Source organism: Planococcus citri, chromosome 1, assembly GCF_950023065.1.
Source record: "Planococcus citri chromosome 1, ihPlaCitr1.1, whole genome shotgun sequence".
NCBI classification, from domain to species: Eukaryota; Metazoa; Arthropoda; class Insecta; order Hemiptera; family Pseudococcidae; genus Planococcus; species Planococcus citri.
Window position 1 is genome coordinate 2,053,754 of NC_088677.1, and position 17,533 is coordinate 2,071,286.

Below are 17,533 nucleotides of genomic sequence, written 5' to 3' on the forward strand. Positions count from 1 at the left end.
TCCCAATGTTCTTCAAAATTATTTCATACTGTCTTGATTAAAATTTTTTTTCTAAATTGCGGATTAAATTTAAATTAATTGAAAGGACAATCCCTAACATAAGTAAAAATAATAATAAAACCAGATATACCTACGTACATTGTTACAGCTGCGTCTTTAGTTTTCGAATTTTCTTCGCGTTTTTTCATCATCTCAGAAACAAATAGGTACCTCGAAACTAAATCGCTTGAAAACGGGTTACACAATTTTCGATTTGTATGTATTGTATGTAGGTACCTAGTTACACTAGTTGAAGTTGCACAAGAAAATTTTCATTTTTTTTTTTTTGTTTTTTATTCCTGCTTTGTTATGGTATAATATGTACCTACTTGGTTTTGTGATTCGATGACGCGACGCTACATCGATCTGTGTTAAATTGTCTTCATAAACTGGAACCTCATATGTTTGGGGAGTACGAGTATACCTATTCTGCATTATTACATTAAACAAAATAATCTGGTTTTTGGACGTTTTTTGAATCTCTTTTTTAAACACTTTTTAGATCCCCACCACAAACTTTCAAAAGATGAAGTCTTCTCGTTTCAAGTAAAATCCAAAATCCATTTTCAAAACTACTATCCTAGCAGATTCTCGTGGATTTTAAATCTACCAAAATCCGAGTAAAAAAACAAAAAAACAAAATCTAAGGTCTGTAGGTACACCATCAATGATGGATACAGCGAACATAAATTTCTAAAAATAAACGGTTGCGTAGATATTCAATTATATGAAAACCAACATCATATTTGCCCTAATAATCAATAAAGTACCTACCTATATGCAATCATCCATTTCACGTTGATTTTTCTCGTACTTTTCTAATGATTCAAACTTTTACGATATAACGTATTCAAAAAAGTGACAGCGTTCTGATACATGTAAACATTATCTTCTACCTTAAACGCTATCAAGAAAAGTTTTATAATGGATTTTGTTTTGCAATCTTACTGCTTTGGAGCTCTCAACTTGAAAACTGGCGCTTTTTGGAGCCTGCTAACTGCTATGGTAACTCTATAAGTGGCATAAAAATTCTTTTAAATTGATATTGAATCTTGAAAAACGTAAAATTTGAATTGAAAATTCTTCTATTTTTCTAGGGTTGTTCAATAGCCGCACTGGTATATTCTCAGCACGGCCACGCAGAGTTTCATTCTTTTGTGGACCCTCTTCATCAAGCAATTGATGAAAAATTTAATAAAAGTACATTAACGTACAAACAATGGGAATTGCTTGCTGCAATACCCCTTGCAATTGTTATATGCGCTAGTATTTGTGGACTTCATGCAGCTTTCAAGGTACGTGTTTGATTTTGTAACAAAAGAAAACATATTTTTCTTTCTTTGTTTGTTTCTATTATAGTTAGGAATTAGGTATTTTCATTTCGACACCTACCTATGAATTGTACAGGGAAAACGGGATTTTTTATACCCTGCCTTGATCGTGTATCCTATTGCGTTCGTCATATTGCTCATCTTCACTTATAAAGCATATACTATAAGAACTTATACCGCTGAAGATATATCTAAAGAAAATTTTATGGGGACGGAGATTAGAGACTACCGTGTTGTAGGCGGCTGCATTATTGCCGCGGGTAAGTAATAAGTGCGTTCTTCGTTATTTATTCATTTATTATTATTCATTTTAGTAGAATACCGGTGTTTATTTAGCTTTTTGATTTTCTCGAAAACTTCATAAAAAATCTAGGTATCCACCGACTCTAGGAAATAAATGTAAGTACATAATTATGTAAGTATTATCTAGGTAATTCTCAAAAAGAGGTAAATTTTGTGTCCACGGCAAAGGGCCTTCCCCTATAAGATGGGTGAAACGGCCTTTGATCCATAATGGATCGAAAGTGGTCCAAAAAGTCACCCTTGATGTAAAAACTCTCCATAACAATTTTCGACCTCCTACCCCCTCCCCTTTTGGAGAAACTGCCCCCTAAACATCAAAAATTCAAAGATTTTTATCTCGGAGGGGGGTTGATGAAAAATTTTGAAATTTTCACAGATTGTGTACATCATGTAGGGGTACACACAGTAAGTTTTTGAAAATTTTCCCCCACCATTTTCCTAGTTTTTCAGGGGGTTGAAAACTTTGAAGGGGGCAGAAAAAATTTTTGGGGGGGATACATGGCTGAATTTTTTTTCAAAACTTGCTCATACCCTAAGGTATAACATATAATTTTCCCAAGGTCCCAAAGGGGGGTGGAACATGGTCAAAAAAAACAAAGTTTGAAAAAAAAACACGTATCTCCCGTACTACCGCGCGTTTTGTCAACACTGTTCCACGGCGCCACCGTGAGAAAACGTCATCTATCGCGCGCTCAAAACTTTGATTTTTTTTAGAACCCTACTGAAATACCATAAGTGCATTCAACATTTTTTTTGATGAATATTCTCTAGGGTGGCGTGGTGAACAACAGAGGTATACCTACAAGAATTTTCAACCCCCCTCCCTTCATATTTACCCTTCAAAATTGCGTTTTTCAACTAATTTTTTACTATTTACTAGCAATGAAAATTTGATACCGTTGAGAAGGAATAAGGCGTCAGATTTTCTGCTACACTTATCCAACCCCTCCAGAGCCTTCAGCCCCCTCCCTCAATTTTAACTACATATTTTTGAAATAAAGTTACTTTGATGATATTGGCGTCGTTTGCAAGTGATCTAAATGCAAATACAGACTTCAGATTTTAGCCCCATCGGAGAAGGTGGGTGTGACCAAAAAAAAATCAGACGTCTGTATTTGCGTTTATGTGTCTTGGAAACGACATCAAATAATATTATGAAAGTAGCAGCATTTCAAAAATATTAGAATTTGTGGAGGAGGCTGAGGCTATGGAAGGGCCGGGTAAGTGTGAAACAAAATCAGATGCAATATTTGTGCTCGAGAGGTTCGAACCATATGAAAACGACGCCAATATCATCAAAGTAACTTTATTTCACAAATAAATTGGGAGAGGGGCTAAAGACTCTGGAGGGGTTAGATTAATGTAGCAGAAAATCTGACGCCTTAGGGTAACGACATCCCATTCATTATCTAATATTTAATTCTCCCAAAATTCTCATTTTCTCCCCTCTACGACACCTTTTTTCAATTTTTTCCCACGACGCACCAAAACAAAAATTTCCAAAAAATATAACCCTATGATACTTAGGGTTCAAAAATACATCCAAAAATTTTACATACCTCGCAATTTTCATTGCTAGTAAATAGTAAAAAATTAGTTGAAAAACGCAATTTTGAAGGGTAAATATGAAGGGAGGGGGGTTGAAAATTCTTGTAGGTATACCTCTGTTGTTCACCACGCCACCCTAGAGAATATTCATCAAAAAAAATGTTGAATGCACTTATGGTATTTCAGTAGGGTTCTAAAAAAAATCAAAGTTTTGAGCGCGCGATAGATGACGTTTTCTCACGGTGGCGCCGTGGAACAGTGTTGACAAAACGCGCGGTAGTACGGGAGATACGTGTTTTTTTTCAAACTTTGTTTTTTTTGACCATGTTCCACCCCCCTTTGGGACCTTGGGAAAATTATATGTTATACCTTAGGGTATGAGCAAGTTTTGAAAACAAATTCAGCCATGTATCCCCCCCAAAAATTTTTTCTGCCCCCTTCAAAGTTTTCAACCCCCTGAAAAACTAAGAAAATGGTGGGGGAAAATTTTCAAAAAATTACTGTGTGTACCCCTACATGATGTACACAATCTGTGAAAATTTCAAAATTTTTCATCAACCCCCCTCCGAGATAAAAATCTTTGAATTTTTGATGTTTAGGGGGCAGTTTCTCCAAAAGGGGAGGGGGTAGGAGGTCGAAAATTGTTATGGAGAGTTTTTACATCAAGGGTGACTTTTTGGACCACTTTCGATCCATTATGGATCAAAGGCCGTTTCACCCATCTTATAGGGGAAGGCCCTTTCTCAATGGTTTTAGCATGATTTTTTTTTCGTCCATAGATACAAGCATCACCTCTCTCACATTTTACACTTGATATTGAGCTGTTCAGCCCCTCCCTTTTATTGGTGTACATTCGATTTTATACCCCAAATGTCTTTCGACTTGCCTGTCTTACAGCATGTTTTTGAAAATAAATGTTATAAAGTGTTATGAAATCCTTTTTTTTTTGAAAAAATTGACACATTCTCATCATCATAGAACACTAAGGTACATATATTATTGTGCAAATTGCAAATCTCAATAAGTTCATAGGAATAAGCTCACATTTCACATTTGAAAACTGTCTCACAGTTTTTGCGCCAATTTTAGAGCACTTTTTAATTATTTTTGCTGACTTCCCAATCCAATATTTTTTTCTGGTGAGTGGCTGCACTGGTTCACTGTTCTTATAGAAATGTTAGCCCGCACTATTTTTTTAAAAAACTACATTACAGCTCGTTCTGATCGTATGTACATATCTGTGAAGTTTTGATATTTAGAAAAATCTGTGTCCTTCGACTTGCGTTTTTATTTACCTTAATGAACCCGCCAAAAACGATACCTAATTGAGAACTGGGAAGTTATTCTACATACATGACAAGTAGGCCTACACATTTATTACGTGTTAAAAATCAAATAATGTCCAGTTTCTAACTAAGTAAGGCTAGAAAAGAAAAAACGTTGAGATTGTCCTTCGGCTTGTCCAGCACTCATTTGTCATTCGACTTGGTCAAATTTCAGACAGCTGTATTTTTATCGCGCTAGTCGAGATATTACACGATAATACAAGCAAAATTTGACATTTTCTCCCTCCCTACGCCTCACCCTCTACCTCTACAAAAAAAATAACTCCAGATTCGAATTCTACGATCTCGAAAACATATTAATCGACATATGTATACCTATTACACATCTATATGAGGGTCGAATCCTAATTATCGCCATTTTAAGGGTGTCAGTGCCCACAGTGGGGGGGGGGTGTGTGGTATTGAATTTAGGCCAACACTAGAAAAGGGATCTGGGACACATATACAAATGATTCCCACTTGAAATTTTCCAAAAAAATTATTTTTGTTTTTCAAAATTATGCATATCAAAATTAACCTTTTTTTTTTGAGAATTACCCATCTACTTCACGAGCATGAAAAATGAAAAAAAGAAATATGGTCAAGCGGTCAAATATGGTTTTTATTTTATTGTGTAATGTGTTGGTGTATTCTATACTAGAAATGTGTAACTATAGAACCTACGTGATTTTTACAGCATTTCTCGCGTATTCCTGGTTGGTGATTTATAGTTACTTTATGCAATTCTCATAATGAGAATAATTAATAACGAAAGTGCTCCGAAGAATTTTCAACTTTGGCTGCGTCGCGAAAATTATTGTTTCCTAGATACTAAGGGCTAGTTGCGCAGTGTGTAGTTGAGGATTTAATCACCGGTTAAGCGCTAATGGACGATTCTGATTGGGGCGTTAGCGCTTTACCAGAGGTTAAATTTTCAACTACGCACTGTACATACGTATTTTCTCCTAAGAGCGTAGTTGTTAGGTATCTAGTTTTATAAGTTTGTATTCTCGCATCTGCGAGTATAATTCTGTCTAAAAAAATTTATTTTTCAATTAAGAGTTACCTTTTTTTCTTTTCAATAGGTAGCGCATATTTATGGTGCTCGCTAAATTTCGTTCGAGAGACATTTTTAAACCTAATACAGAAAAGCGTTCGAGTGAAACCTGCAAGTATAGCAGTAAAATTTTTTGTGTGGGTAGGTAATTAGGTATTGTGCTATTGTTACGTGTTAAAAGTGTGGGAATTTTTTTGCGAAGGGTTGACAATTTCTGATCGAGATTGATAGGGATGAGTTGCAGACGTGAATAGGAAACTAATAGGATGATGAAGTGGATGAGACTGAGAGAGTTGGAACAATTAGTAGGAAGTGTATAGAAACCTAATTAGATAACCATTAATGATTAACCACATAGGTAGATACCATTTTTATGATTAAATTTTCATCACCTAAAATAATGAATTTATATTTACTTACAAACGTACTTAAAAATATAGGCACGTGAAATTTAGATAAAATATGACCAAAAAATGAGAGAAGAGTTTCTAAAAAAATATTTTCATGAAAAATTAAAAAAAAAAAAAATCATAATAAGTTTAGAATAAATCTAAAATGAATTCAAACTTCAATTTTAGAAATCATTCAAAAAATAAATGATAAAAATTTTCAAACTTTCTACACATACCTACTTAAGCAATTATTTTATGATATTTCAAAACGAGTTTCATGATTGAATAACTTCTTTACGATGAAATAGGTATCTAAGTCGATTTGACTAATTCATAATTCGTTATTTACAATAGGTACCTACTTGCCAAGTTCGACATACGTAATTCATCTCATCAACTCTTAAGGATGTGACATTCTGTCACCCCTATACCTACCGGTATACCCTCGATGCTCGAACTTATAGTAAATCGTTGCTCGAAAATAAAATAAATCTTCGTACTTCACGACCATATTCGAATGTACATACTATGTACGTAATTATGTACCTATTATTTCAAAAATATAACATTGAAAATTAAAATTACTTCAAAATTAATACTTACCTATTACTTACTTGGCGAAGTGATCATAGACTAGGGGCCTGCTTAGAAATTACGCCACAGAAAAACAATGTTACACACTTCGAACTCTGAGAATAATAGGTGTACCTATACAACCTATACACGATAAACGACCGTTAATGATCGTTTTACCACAGTATCATCAGGTTGAAAACGAAATTGGTACGTCGGAAATAACGTACGAACCAAATTTCAGCTTTTTTCGTTCACACTTTCGCAAATAATGATTCTTTCATTTTTTTCAAAAAATAATCGCTGGAGAAAATTTCGAATTTTAATTGGTTCTAAAAGATTCTGATTGGTAATATGTGCCTATAAATCGATTGGAAGGGTCGTAAAGATGTTAAATCCGAGTTGACATATTATGCTGAGATTGCTGACTGCTGAGTTTCATTTTCACCCTGTTTATAGCGTTTTTTCAAAAACAGGAGAATCCGAAAAACCGGTGCGGTGGAGGCTTCAGAAAGCTTCGAAACGGTCATTCAGTCGACTTGGGGAGGTCGAAAATATACATACCTACCTACCTACCTATAAACCAAATTTCAGCGTTCTTGGTCAATTCTCTGAAATTTTGATTTTTTTTCATTTTGGTATGTACATACGAATTTGAATTTTCAAAAATTAGCCAAACTCGAAAAATGAATTTCAGCATCTGAAATTTTGGCTGATAGTACAGTGCCTATTCTAACGTGTAGTTCCAACAATATTGTGTAGCTCCAAAAAATCGATGTGCAGTTGGAAAAAAAATTGTGCAGTTGAAAAAAATTATTCAGAATCCAAATTTAAAAAAAAAAAAAATTCTTAAGGTACACTACATATAAAAACTGCACAATGCTATCAAACAAATAATCAGGTAAAAGGTAGATACATAAATGTAGTAGAAAAAATTACCAAGTAGTAGTGGCACCCAGTGAATGGAAATGTGCTATTGCAGAATATTTGAGGGTTCCAAAAATTTTTCAGGAGGACCCCCATTTTTTTCAGAAAAACCCTAATGATTGCCATGAGTTAAGTGAAATTTTTTTATGGGCCAGTTCTTTTCACTTCTAATGATAAAAAAAAAACAAATCCGAAGACAATTTTATAACGCTCTTCCTACTGTTAATGAGCTATTTCTGTGGAGAAAAAAAACTTTCGAGGCTCTTTTGAAGAAATCTTGGGGAAACGTATGCCTATTACCTATTTCAAGTTTTACAATAATGTCGATCCATCATTATTTTAAAAACATTTTTTAAAAATTTGAAGAGCTGAAGAGCTAGAAACCAGCTTATTTTTGATCTACAAATTAAAGTAGTTTATCCAAATTTGAGCTGATTTTCAGACAGTCACACACAGTACATTTTTTTAACCAACCTTTTTTTAAATGATTGATTAGTGGAGAATACTGGTTGATAAAAATGTCCTTGATGTGCTTGCCTGAAAATCAAATTTAATGTGGACAAACTTGTTGAATAGACCCAAAAATGGACCACAATTTTTAGCTGCCCAAATTGATTTCCACATACTTATTTCGTAAGAGCAATTTTGAAATTATATTTCTGGGGGGGGGGGGGACAAGAATTGCGCTGGAAGTTCCAGAATGACTGAATGGCTAGAAATTACAATTTAAGTTAGTTCATGGGAGTTGATTTTAGTTACAGGGCTCCAGGGGGAGGGGGTAAGACTGAAATATGTTCAACTTTTTTCGCCAGATTTTTGCAACTTTTTACCCGAAGTAACCCCCCCCCCCTCTTCCACGGATTTTTCAAGATATTTAGCCAGGAGTTGGAAGCAAAAAAGTTTAATAATTTAAATTTTTCAAATACAATGCTACCTACAATCACAACAAATTTGAATTGTTCCATTGCAAGGTTGGTGTAGTAAGATCAAAAATCAAAAATTCCCACCTTTTTTCTTATTACGTATTTTTTGTGGATTTTCTTCGGCTTTTGGTCTGTGAAAACAAAATTTAAAAAGAGGACAGAACATAATTTTTGGAAAATTTTCAATTTTTTCCGAGCCAAGTGAGGGTAAAAGATTTACTAAGAAAACTCACAATTTCAAATAATGATTTTCAATATAAAAGTTTCAACGTTAAATTTCAAGCTTTTTGGTATTTTCGAATGAATCCTCGCACTTATTTTTCGCTATTCTGAGTTACATAGAATAATTTTTTGCTGTTTCGTTATTTCGCACCCATACCAACCCTGTATTGATTGGGTTATGCCTATTAAATTTCTGAAGGTAATGTTTCATTGTTGAAAATTTTTAAAAAATTGTACAATAGAATAATTTAAAAAATTGACAAATTCAAAAAGTAAAATGGCTGATGCAAAAAGTTGATTTTCATAGCTTCAACATTTAAAAATTCTAACAATAGTTTTCAGGGAAATATAATATGTAATTTCAAAAATAGAAACAAGGGCCTAAAGACCGGAGCTAAGCTAGGGCAAAAGCTTTAGAAAATTTAATAATTTTTCAAAATAAAACAACATCACGTATTTTTTCAAGTAAAAAGTTTTCTTTTTCAAAAAAATATGAAAAATTGCTTTGAATTTTTTCTCTCTTTTTTTGGATGGGGGGGGGGAGATATCCTTTAAAACGAATCTCAAAAAATTTCAGTCAGTATTGTGTAGCTCCAAAAAAACCTTAGAATAGGCCCTGATAGTAGACCTATAGTTTGGAGGTCTTCTTTCGATTTCCCTTTATTGTTCGGTTAAAGTGACGTTCTCAATTAATGAAAATCATTTAAATACCCATACCTACTTACCTACCTACACATGAATAACATAGGTAAAAATCATCATTAGATATTTAGTTCAGTACCTACCTATCTCAAGAAGGATTGAACTTTGAGCGGATCCATTTTGAGGCGATTTGAAGACATATAAATCAATAATTCAAATTCAATCGTAAAACTCTGAAAAACGCAAAGGTAAGATGAAAGCTTAATTTTTCTCAGTGGCTATGGTATGAAAGTTGCATACTGCTATTTAAAAATCTTTGAAAAAATTAAAGCAAATGCCTTTTTTTATTCTTGAAAAAAAAAATACGAATTTTCAAAATTGAAATTCAATATGGAGGGTGGAGCGCAAACGCTTTCATCAGTGTTAATAATATTGTGACTATTTTTCAACTCAAATTTGCAACTAAATGACTCGAATTTGAGTAATTGAAAATATTTATGGTGCCAGAACTCGGTGACTGGAAAATTTATCCTGCGAAATTCATCGTGTGAAAATTAATAGGTATTGCGGAAAATTCATATTGTACAAAACTTAAGCATTTATTACAAATGTCACAAAAATCAATCAATTGAGATCATAGTCGTTGCCAGAGTAAAAATTTCAAGTAGGTAGATACACAGGTGCCTTAGTAGGCAATATGATGCGCCACACCGCGAATATATTCAATAACATTTATTTCATCCTCATCAAGTCATCATAACTTAAAACAATCTTTAGCAGCCTACTGGCGTTGCCTTTGTGAGATTGCAAAGCCATCTAGCATAAAGTAGTGGCCCAAAATGGCTGATTTTTTGATATGTTGTTGTGCCCAAGGGTCTTGGCTACAACATAATATCAAAAAATCAGCCAATTTGGGCCATTTTTACGTTTCCAAATTGTATTAAGTACCGCGAATTTTTTATCAATATTTTTTTTGGACTTAGTGCATTTTGGAAACATAATGCTTTAATTCCATAATTTCAATGGATAACGCTGAGCTCTTCTACGCTGGAATGAGATCCTACCTATCAGCTACAAAATTACATGTTAGCGTAGATATTCACTTCATTTACCTACGTGTAGAATAAATGCTACGAATGTGTCTTAACACCTGGGTAGTGGGTACCTAGGTATTAATTTCGCGATATTAATTTTCCCTACTATGAATTTTCGGCAATATTAATTTTCACATGATGAATTTCGTGGGATCAATTTTCGTAGAACCCCAGAACTCATTTGCAAACGTATTTTAAACAAAATTAATGAGAAAGAAAATAGAAAACAGAAATTTGAAAAATTAAACCTTAATGAAACAGAAACTTATTTAAATTAGTGAATTAAATTCATGCGTTTTTTTTTTTCAGGTTCGTTAAACGCTATTATTTTTCATTTTATTATATTACGAGTGTCCTCACTCCTCTTGGCATTCATGAAATGCATCTAATAATTCTAATACATCTTAGGACTTCGACTACCAAAAAACAAAGTTAGTTAGTTTCGTTTCATTGATTAGTTTGCAAGAAAATCAAAACAATTTGAGTATTTGACACATGAGGTGATGGGTGATACCTTTTTTTTACAGGGATTTTGGTTAATGTTTTGCTTTTGCCTTTGCCAGATTTTCGAGAATCTGGATTTTGGGCGCTTTTTAAAATCTCTTTTTTTACACTTTTTAGTTTTTATATTACAAGTACAACTTTCAAAACCCAAGAAGTCTTCTTTTTTAAAAGTAAAATCCAAAGGACCAAAATTCATTTTCAGAAGCTGAGCTGCTAAGCCTGATGCTACGTTGCTACCCCGCTACCCTACCCGAGCACAAACAGATTTTTATGGATTCTTCGTAAATCTGCCAAAATCTATGTAAAAACTAAAAAGAACACATTCAATCATCAAATAATTTTTCGAAGCATAAGGTATTTTATTTGGCTATGGCTTGGCTATTGCTAGTTTGCTACTTATTTATTTACAAAACTAAAAAAAATTTTTAAAAAATTAAAAATCATTTTGAAATTTCCCTTGTAAAGTAACTAGCGCTTCTAACGGTTATTATGGAAACTAAATTTGATTTCGATTTCAGATTTTCCTTGGCCAAGCACCTTCACACAGGTACTTCGGAATTTTTTTCGGCTCGGATCGGATCGGGTCGGGTCGTAGGGAAAATTATCAATATGAAGTGCAGTCAAAGAAATTGCGTGAAATAGAAAATTTTTATCGCGAAATGTAATCGTAAAATAAATTGTTTGGTGCGATGTGTTTGTGTTTATTTTAATATTATTCTTGTGTTTTAATTTCGGTTTACAAAAGTGAAATGTGCGTTGATCGATTCCATAATCGTTATTAATTCTGCGGTGTCAATGGTAAAATTCTTGTGTGGTGGTGTTATAGTGTCACATAAATTTGTTCGGTGTAATAAATAATGCCATCGATTAGTGTGATTATCTGTCGGTGAAATGGCTTCGAAATGTGTGATTATTTTCGCGTTATTCGTTTCCATTTGTGTGATTCGTGTCAACTCTCATCCTATACCAAATTCAGGTACAGTTTCATGTCAATGCTATTGGTAAACTTGCTCTTGCTATTACTTCAATTCGAATCCATGTGCCATATTGCGAAGTGTTTCTATTTGTGTCGCGATCACTTTTCAATGTGAATGATCAAAGACGTCAGAACTCGATGTGTTTCTAAATGTTGTGAGAGTTCCCAAGAAGTGATATCATGATGAGGATGATCCGAATCATATCACTGCTTCATCTAGAGTAGATAACTAATTAGTATTTCGGTGAAAATCGTAATATTCTGCCAAAACAATGTGTACGAGGCGTTCTTAATATGCTATTAGTCATCATAGTTTATCTTAATTTTCATTCGACGTGTTTGCAACAACTTCGCCAGTGTTTTTTTTTTTGAAGTTTTTCTGATTGTGTTTATCTCGTGTTTTTACTCGCTTAAAATCAATTTTGATAAATCAAGGCCACTGTTCAATGATTCGATAACGATTAAAATTATAAATATAAATCTTATAATTCGCTAACGATATTTTCCTCGCATAAGTTCCTGTTAGCGTGATAAGAATACTTGACAATCCTTTACCGTTCGTCAGGTGCGCTATTATGTGAATTGAGTTGTACATTATCTATGCCCCTGCCCCCCAAAAACCATCTGTCGATATATTATGAGGATTCTCCAAACCACACTATTCCATATTTTTCATCAATACAAACCCCTTTGGATGTTTTTATCAATGTTTCAGCATCTCATGATTTGATGATTTTGGGCTTACTTCGCTGTGTTTGCATAACTTTGAATTTATATTGTTGAAATTCGTTTAGATTGGCACCTTTGAGGTGGCATGGCGTGAAAACTACTATATACAATCAACCCGGAAGTGTATTGTTTTCGAATTACCGTAACGAAATGTGATATTGTGTCGTGGCATTTCGAACTCCGCCTTAATCGATAATGTACTATTTGCTAATTTGCCTTTGGCTGCAGTTAAAAAGCCGCACTGCTACAGGATAAACCTTCAGAATTATTTGGCAATGTTCAGTTTTCACCCCCCCCCCCCAATCTAATTTCCTTTTTCGTAGAAAATTCATGAAATCATCCATAAAAGTTCGCCGAAATCAGGGAACACTGTAAAAAATTCAAAAATTGAGAAACCAGTGTTGTAAAGTGGTCAAAATTAATGAATTATGAATCCCAAATCGTATTATGGTAAATTTTGCCAAGAAAATTAGAGTGAAATCGAAACATTCGTTTTTTAATCGATTATTTTGTTTTTGCAGGATCGAGCTTAGCTGAAGCGAAAACCTCAACATCATGGAATCTGCTGCTGGCGTTAGCTTTCACGATAAGCTGCGCCATTCTAGTATTCGGATGCTTAAGTTGCTGCAAACAACGAGCTGGCTTCAAGGTTTGTGGCTTCATTTGATTAAAAAATACCAAGCGTTGATTTCAAAAAATAATCAGCCACCCTGCGAGCCAAATTACCTCTCGTCCTATGTATTATCGACCAAAAATCAAAAAATTCATATCTTCAGGTATTTTTACCATATCAGAAACCCCCCCCCCCACCTCATCTGCGAACTTAATTACATTTATGCAATAATCACGATCCTATTAAAATATGAGAAAAATGTACCTAATTCCGCCTTAGCACTAATGGACTTGCATCTTTGTTAAAAAATTACGAAACGAATACTTTTATTAGGCGGTTAATGTTCGAGATAATTTATTATTCGAGGGTAACGGCGAAGAGAAGTCGAGTTACGCGGCGGTGAAGATTCATCGATGACATTACACGGAGGTGTTTTTCATGTTTCGTACACGGAAGTCGTCGTCGTTCTCGTGTCAAGCACCTAAACTCGATTATACAATTTGTCCTATAAGTCTCGATCGGTGGCTTCAATATTTTACTGCGAAAAGATAGCGAAATATGTGGTTCGAACGATTTTTAATTTAATGAAAAGTTCTAAAAACTCTAGAGCCGTGTACAGAATGTTTAGAAAAGTTCGAAAACACGCGTTTCTTAAAAGAAAAAGGAAAAATTGCGATAAGGCCATTTTTTGGCACCAGCTAGTTATCGACTCAACCACTCTTGAAATGTTGCAATAAATGCACAAAATACGAATCCGTGGTTAGTTAACCCAATATGACAATTTTTTGGGCTCCAGGGGATCCTAAAGTTGCGAGAAAAAAGTAATTTTAGGAACCCCTGAGTATTATTTTCAAAAACTTTTTTAGCGTAAAATATCTGTTTGAACCCGATAAACGTTATGCGAGGAGATTTCTCTATTTTCGACCCTTGGTGGCAGAAATGGGGGGGGGGGTTCAATTTTTTGAAAATTTTGGAACCACCATTTTGGACCTACTCCTTCGAACCCCGCTAAAAATCTTCTTACAGTTTATTAGTATCTGAAAGACCTCCATCCTACCAAATTTTGAGCTCGATAAAAATTTTCGCTGGTACTCAAAAATTCAATTTTCCAATTTTTCGTAATTTTGATATTTTGGGAACACCTGGAAAACTAGAAACCTGCGATTTATGCCAAACGTGACGTTTTGTGGTATATATTCAACAATCTGGATGAAAAAGTTTAATTAAGCTTCCTGTATATTCGTGATTTTGAACCCTTTTTTTTGAGCCACCCATTTTAGGCACCCCTAAAAATGACGTTTGTGCATATTTTTTCAACTAAATTGAAGAATTTACACTTGAAACACACTAGCAAGTGCTCGATAATTTTTCATATAATTTTTCCTGTAACTGTCAAAATTGAGCAATTTTGGATCAAATTCTGAGGTTTCGATCCCTCAGAAATACAAAAATTCATCTCCCTAGTAGAAAACATCGGCCTCACAAACCAAATCTAACCCCCCCCCCCCTTACGGGTGTAATAATCTTGTAATTATAAACACCCCCAAAAAAAAAAAAAAAAAAAAAAAAAAACTCTTCGAAAAGGCGTTAAAATAATCGTTTTCATGATTTCAACGAAGTAAATATGCCAGAATTCGACTTAAAATAGCTCAATTTTGAAAGTTACAGGAAAACCAAATGAAAAATTATCGAGCTCTTGCTAGTGTGTTGCAAATGTAAATCCTTCAATTTAGCTGAAAAAATATGCACAAACGTCATTTTTAGAGGTGCCTAAGATGGGTGGCTCTAAAAAAAGGGTTCAAAATTACGAATATACAGGAAGCTTAACTAAACTTTTTCATCCAGATTGTTGAATATATACCTCAAAACGTCGCGTTTGGCACAAATCGCAGGTTTCTAGTTTTCCAGGGGTTCCCAAAATATCAAAATTACGAAAAATTGGAAAATTGAATTTTTGAGTACCAGCGAAAATTTTTATCGAACTCAAAATTTGGTAGGATGGAAGTCTTTCAGATACTAATAAACTGTAAGACGCTTTTTAGCGGTCTTCGAAGGGGTAGGTCCAAAATGGTGGCTCCAACATTTTCAAAAAATTGAAACCCCCCAATTTTTGCCCCCGACGGTCGAAAATAGAAAAATCTCCTCGCATAACGTTTATCGGGTTCAAACAGATATTTTACGCTAAAAAAGTTTTTGAAAAAAATGCTCAGGGGTTCCTAAAATAATTTTATTTTTCGCAACTTTGGGAACCACTGGTCATTTTGGGTTAACTAACCATGGATTTGTATTTTGTATGTATATTTATTGCAACATTTTAAGAGTGGTTGAGTCGATAACTAGCTGGTGCCAAAAAATGTCCTTATCGCAACTCCTCCTTTTGAATAGGAAAGGCTCAATTCGATTTTCTGTTGCAAAGACCTCATTTTTGAACTCGATTCCATTGTCGAAAAAAAAAAAAAATGCGAACAATGGTGCTGCTTCGTATAATTTTGACGAAATTTTCTTCAATTTTAAAACTTTTCAGTTAGTTCTTGATTTTTTTTTAAAACTCAGTAATTTTTTTTTTTGAATTTTAGATACCTACATTTATCTTTATTTAGTCGATTTTTCTTGTTTTTACTTTTCGTTCCAGTTTTAGCAAATTTCAATAATATTTCGCTCAATTTTTTCTGACAGTTCATAAATTTTTAACCAGCTTCACAGTTTTTACGATTCCTTTATACTTATTACGAATTCAAAAGAATTTCATGCCATTTTTTTGGTATTTAATCAATTTTTTCATTTTCTTCTGACAATAAATATGTAATTATTGCAACATTTTATTCAAATCCCAAAATTTTTCATTAAATTTTGAACGTTTTGAATTATTTTACAAATTTTTATGAATGTTTCAAATGATTTTTTGCGAAATTTGACAGAATTTTGTTCATTTTTTACATAATTTTTCTATAATCTGAACGATTTTTGTTGGATTTTGCTTACATTTTGAAACATTCTATCAAGCTCTAGTCGTTCTTAATTATTTTTATGCCGTTTTAGCACATCCCATCGGTGTTTTGATCAAACTTTGGGAAATTATGTTCATTTTTTGTAAGTTTAATTTCCAAGCAATTTTATTTGTACGAATTTTGGGATCCGTTAATGTGATTTTCGAAAAAAGTAATTTTCAAAAACTGATACGTAAGCATAGGTAAGTCAGTTTAACAATTTTTTAGATAATTTAGGTAGGTGTACGATTCTGCGGATACAATATTTTTATCAATTTCTGGTGGGTAACAATTTTTTCAGACTTTTCTCAATTTCGAAACATTTCATCATGTTGTATTAGTCGTTCCTGTCCATTTTTGTATAATTTTATCAAATTTTTAAATAATTGAAACTAACTTTTGGCAAATTTTGCAAATTTCCGGAATTTTGGCCATTTTTAGTGAAATTTTCCAAACAATTTGACTGTTTTTGTGATCCTCCGATGTGATTTTTGGAAAATTTCATTTTATTTTGATAATATTCAATCAATTTTTTGTAAATTTCAATCATCTTTACAATTTTTGCAAAATCTGCTTAAATTTCAAGTCATTTTATATCACTTTTAGTCTGTCTGAATTGTGACCTTTTTTCAATTCTACTGAAATTTCTTCACTTTTTTTTGGAAAATTTCAATGTAGGCAATTTCAAACCTCTCAGATGAGGTATGGAAATTGATGTTTGCTCGAAATGAGTTTTTTTTGGACTTTCAAAGTCGAATTATTTAAAAATCCATGAAATGAAAGGTGACATACTTCTGTGTAAGAATTTGTTGTAAAATTTCATAATTTGATTCACATTGGCCCTCCAATTACCTCTTTTCTGAGCAGTTGATATGAGGAATGGTTTTTTTTAGCAGTTGGAATGGCTCGTCATATGTAGTATTCAGCATTGCAGTTTAATTGTTAAGGACATCTGTAACTTGGAGAAAGTCTGTTTATAGCGTTTTTGGAGGTATTATGAGAGTATATAGCTTCTAAGATATTCGCCAAAAATTTTCGAATTTCAAATTTGAGCTTTTTTGATAGCTCAATTTTCGGAAGGTTTCCAAATTTTTAAGCTATAATTTGAAAATTTGAAAGAAGTCCAGGAAACGTACATTTTCATAATAATTATTTACATCTACATGTACATATGATTATGAACTTTTCGTGATAAGTGGTCTGACGAGATTGTGTGACTCTATTTTGTTGCTCACTGCTGAAACATGTTTGACATCGAATTTTGAAATCAGTGGATCGCAAAGATTAAGAAACTGAAATCGTTTTTTATTTTCATTTGGGCAGGGAGGAGGGGGTAATAAAAATACTG

General features: G+C 33.4%; 1 protein-coding gene across 2 annotated transcripts in view; it reads left to right on the top strand.

The window, feature by feature from the left end:
• The first annotated feature begins 11,473 nt into the window (after positions 1-11,473).
• The window catches only part of LOC135844477 (uncharacterized), a 93,275-nt gene continuing 87,215 nt past the window's right edge, over positions 11,474-17,533 (top strand). For both annotated transcript variants that reach the window (XM_065362696.1, XM_065362702.1), the window contains exons 1-2: positions 11,474-11,856; positions 13,107-13,234. In XM_065362696.1, the coding sequence (XP_065218768.1) occupies positions 11,772-11,856; positions 13,107-13,234 (213 nt within the window). In that variant the 5' untranslated portion in view covers positions 11,474-11,771. The remainder of the gene's footprint in view (positions 11,857-13,106; positions 13,235-17,533) is intronic.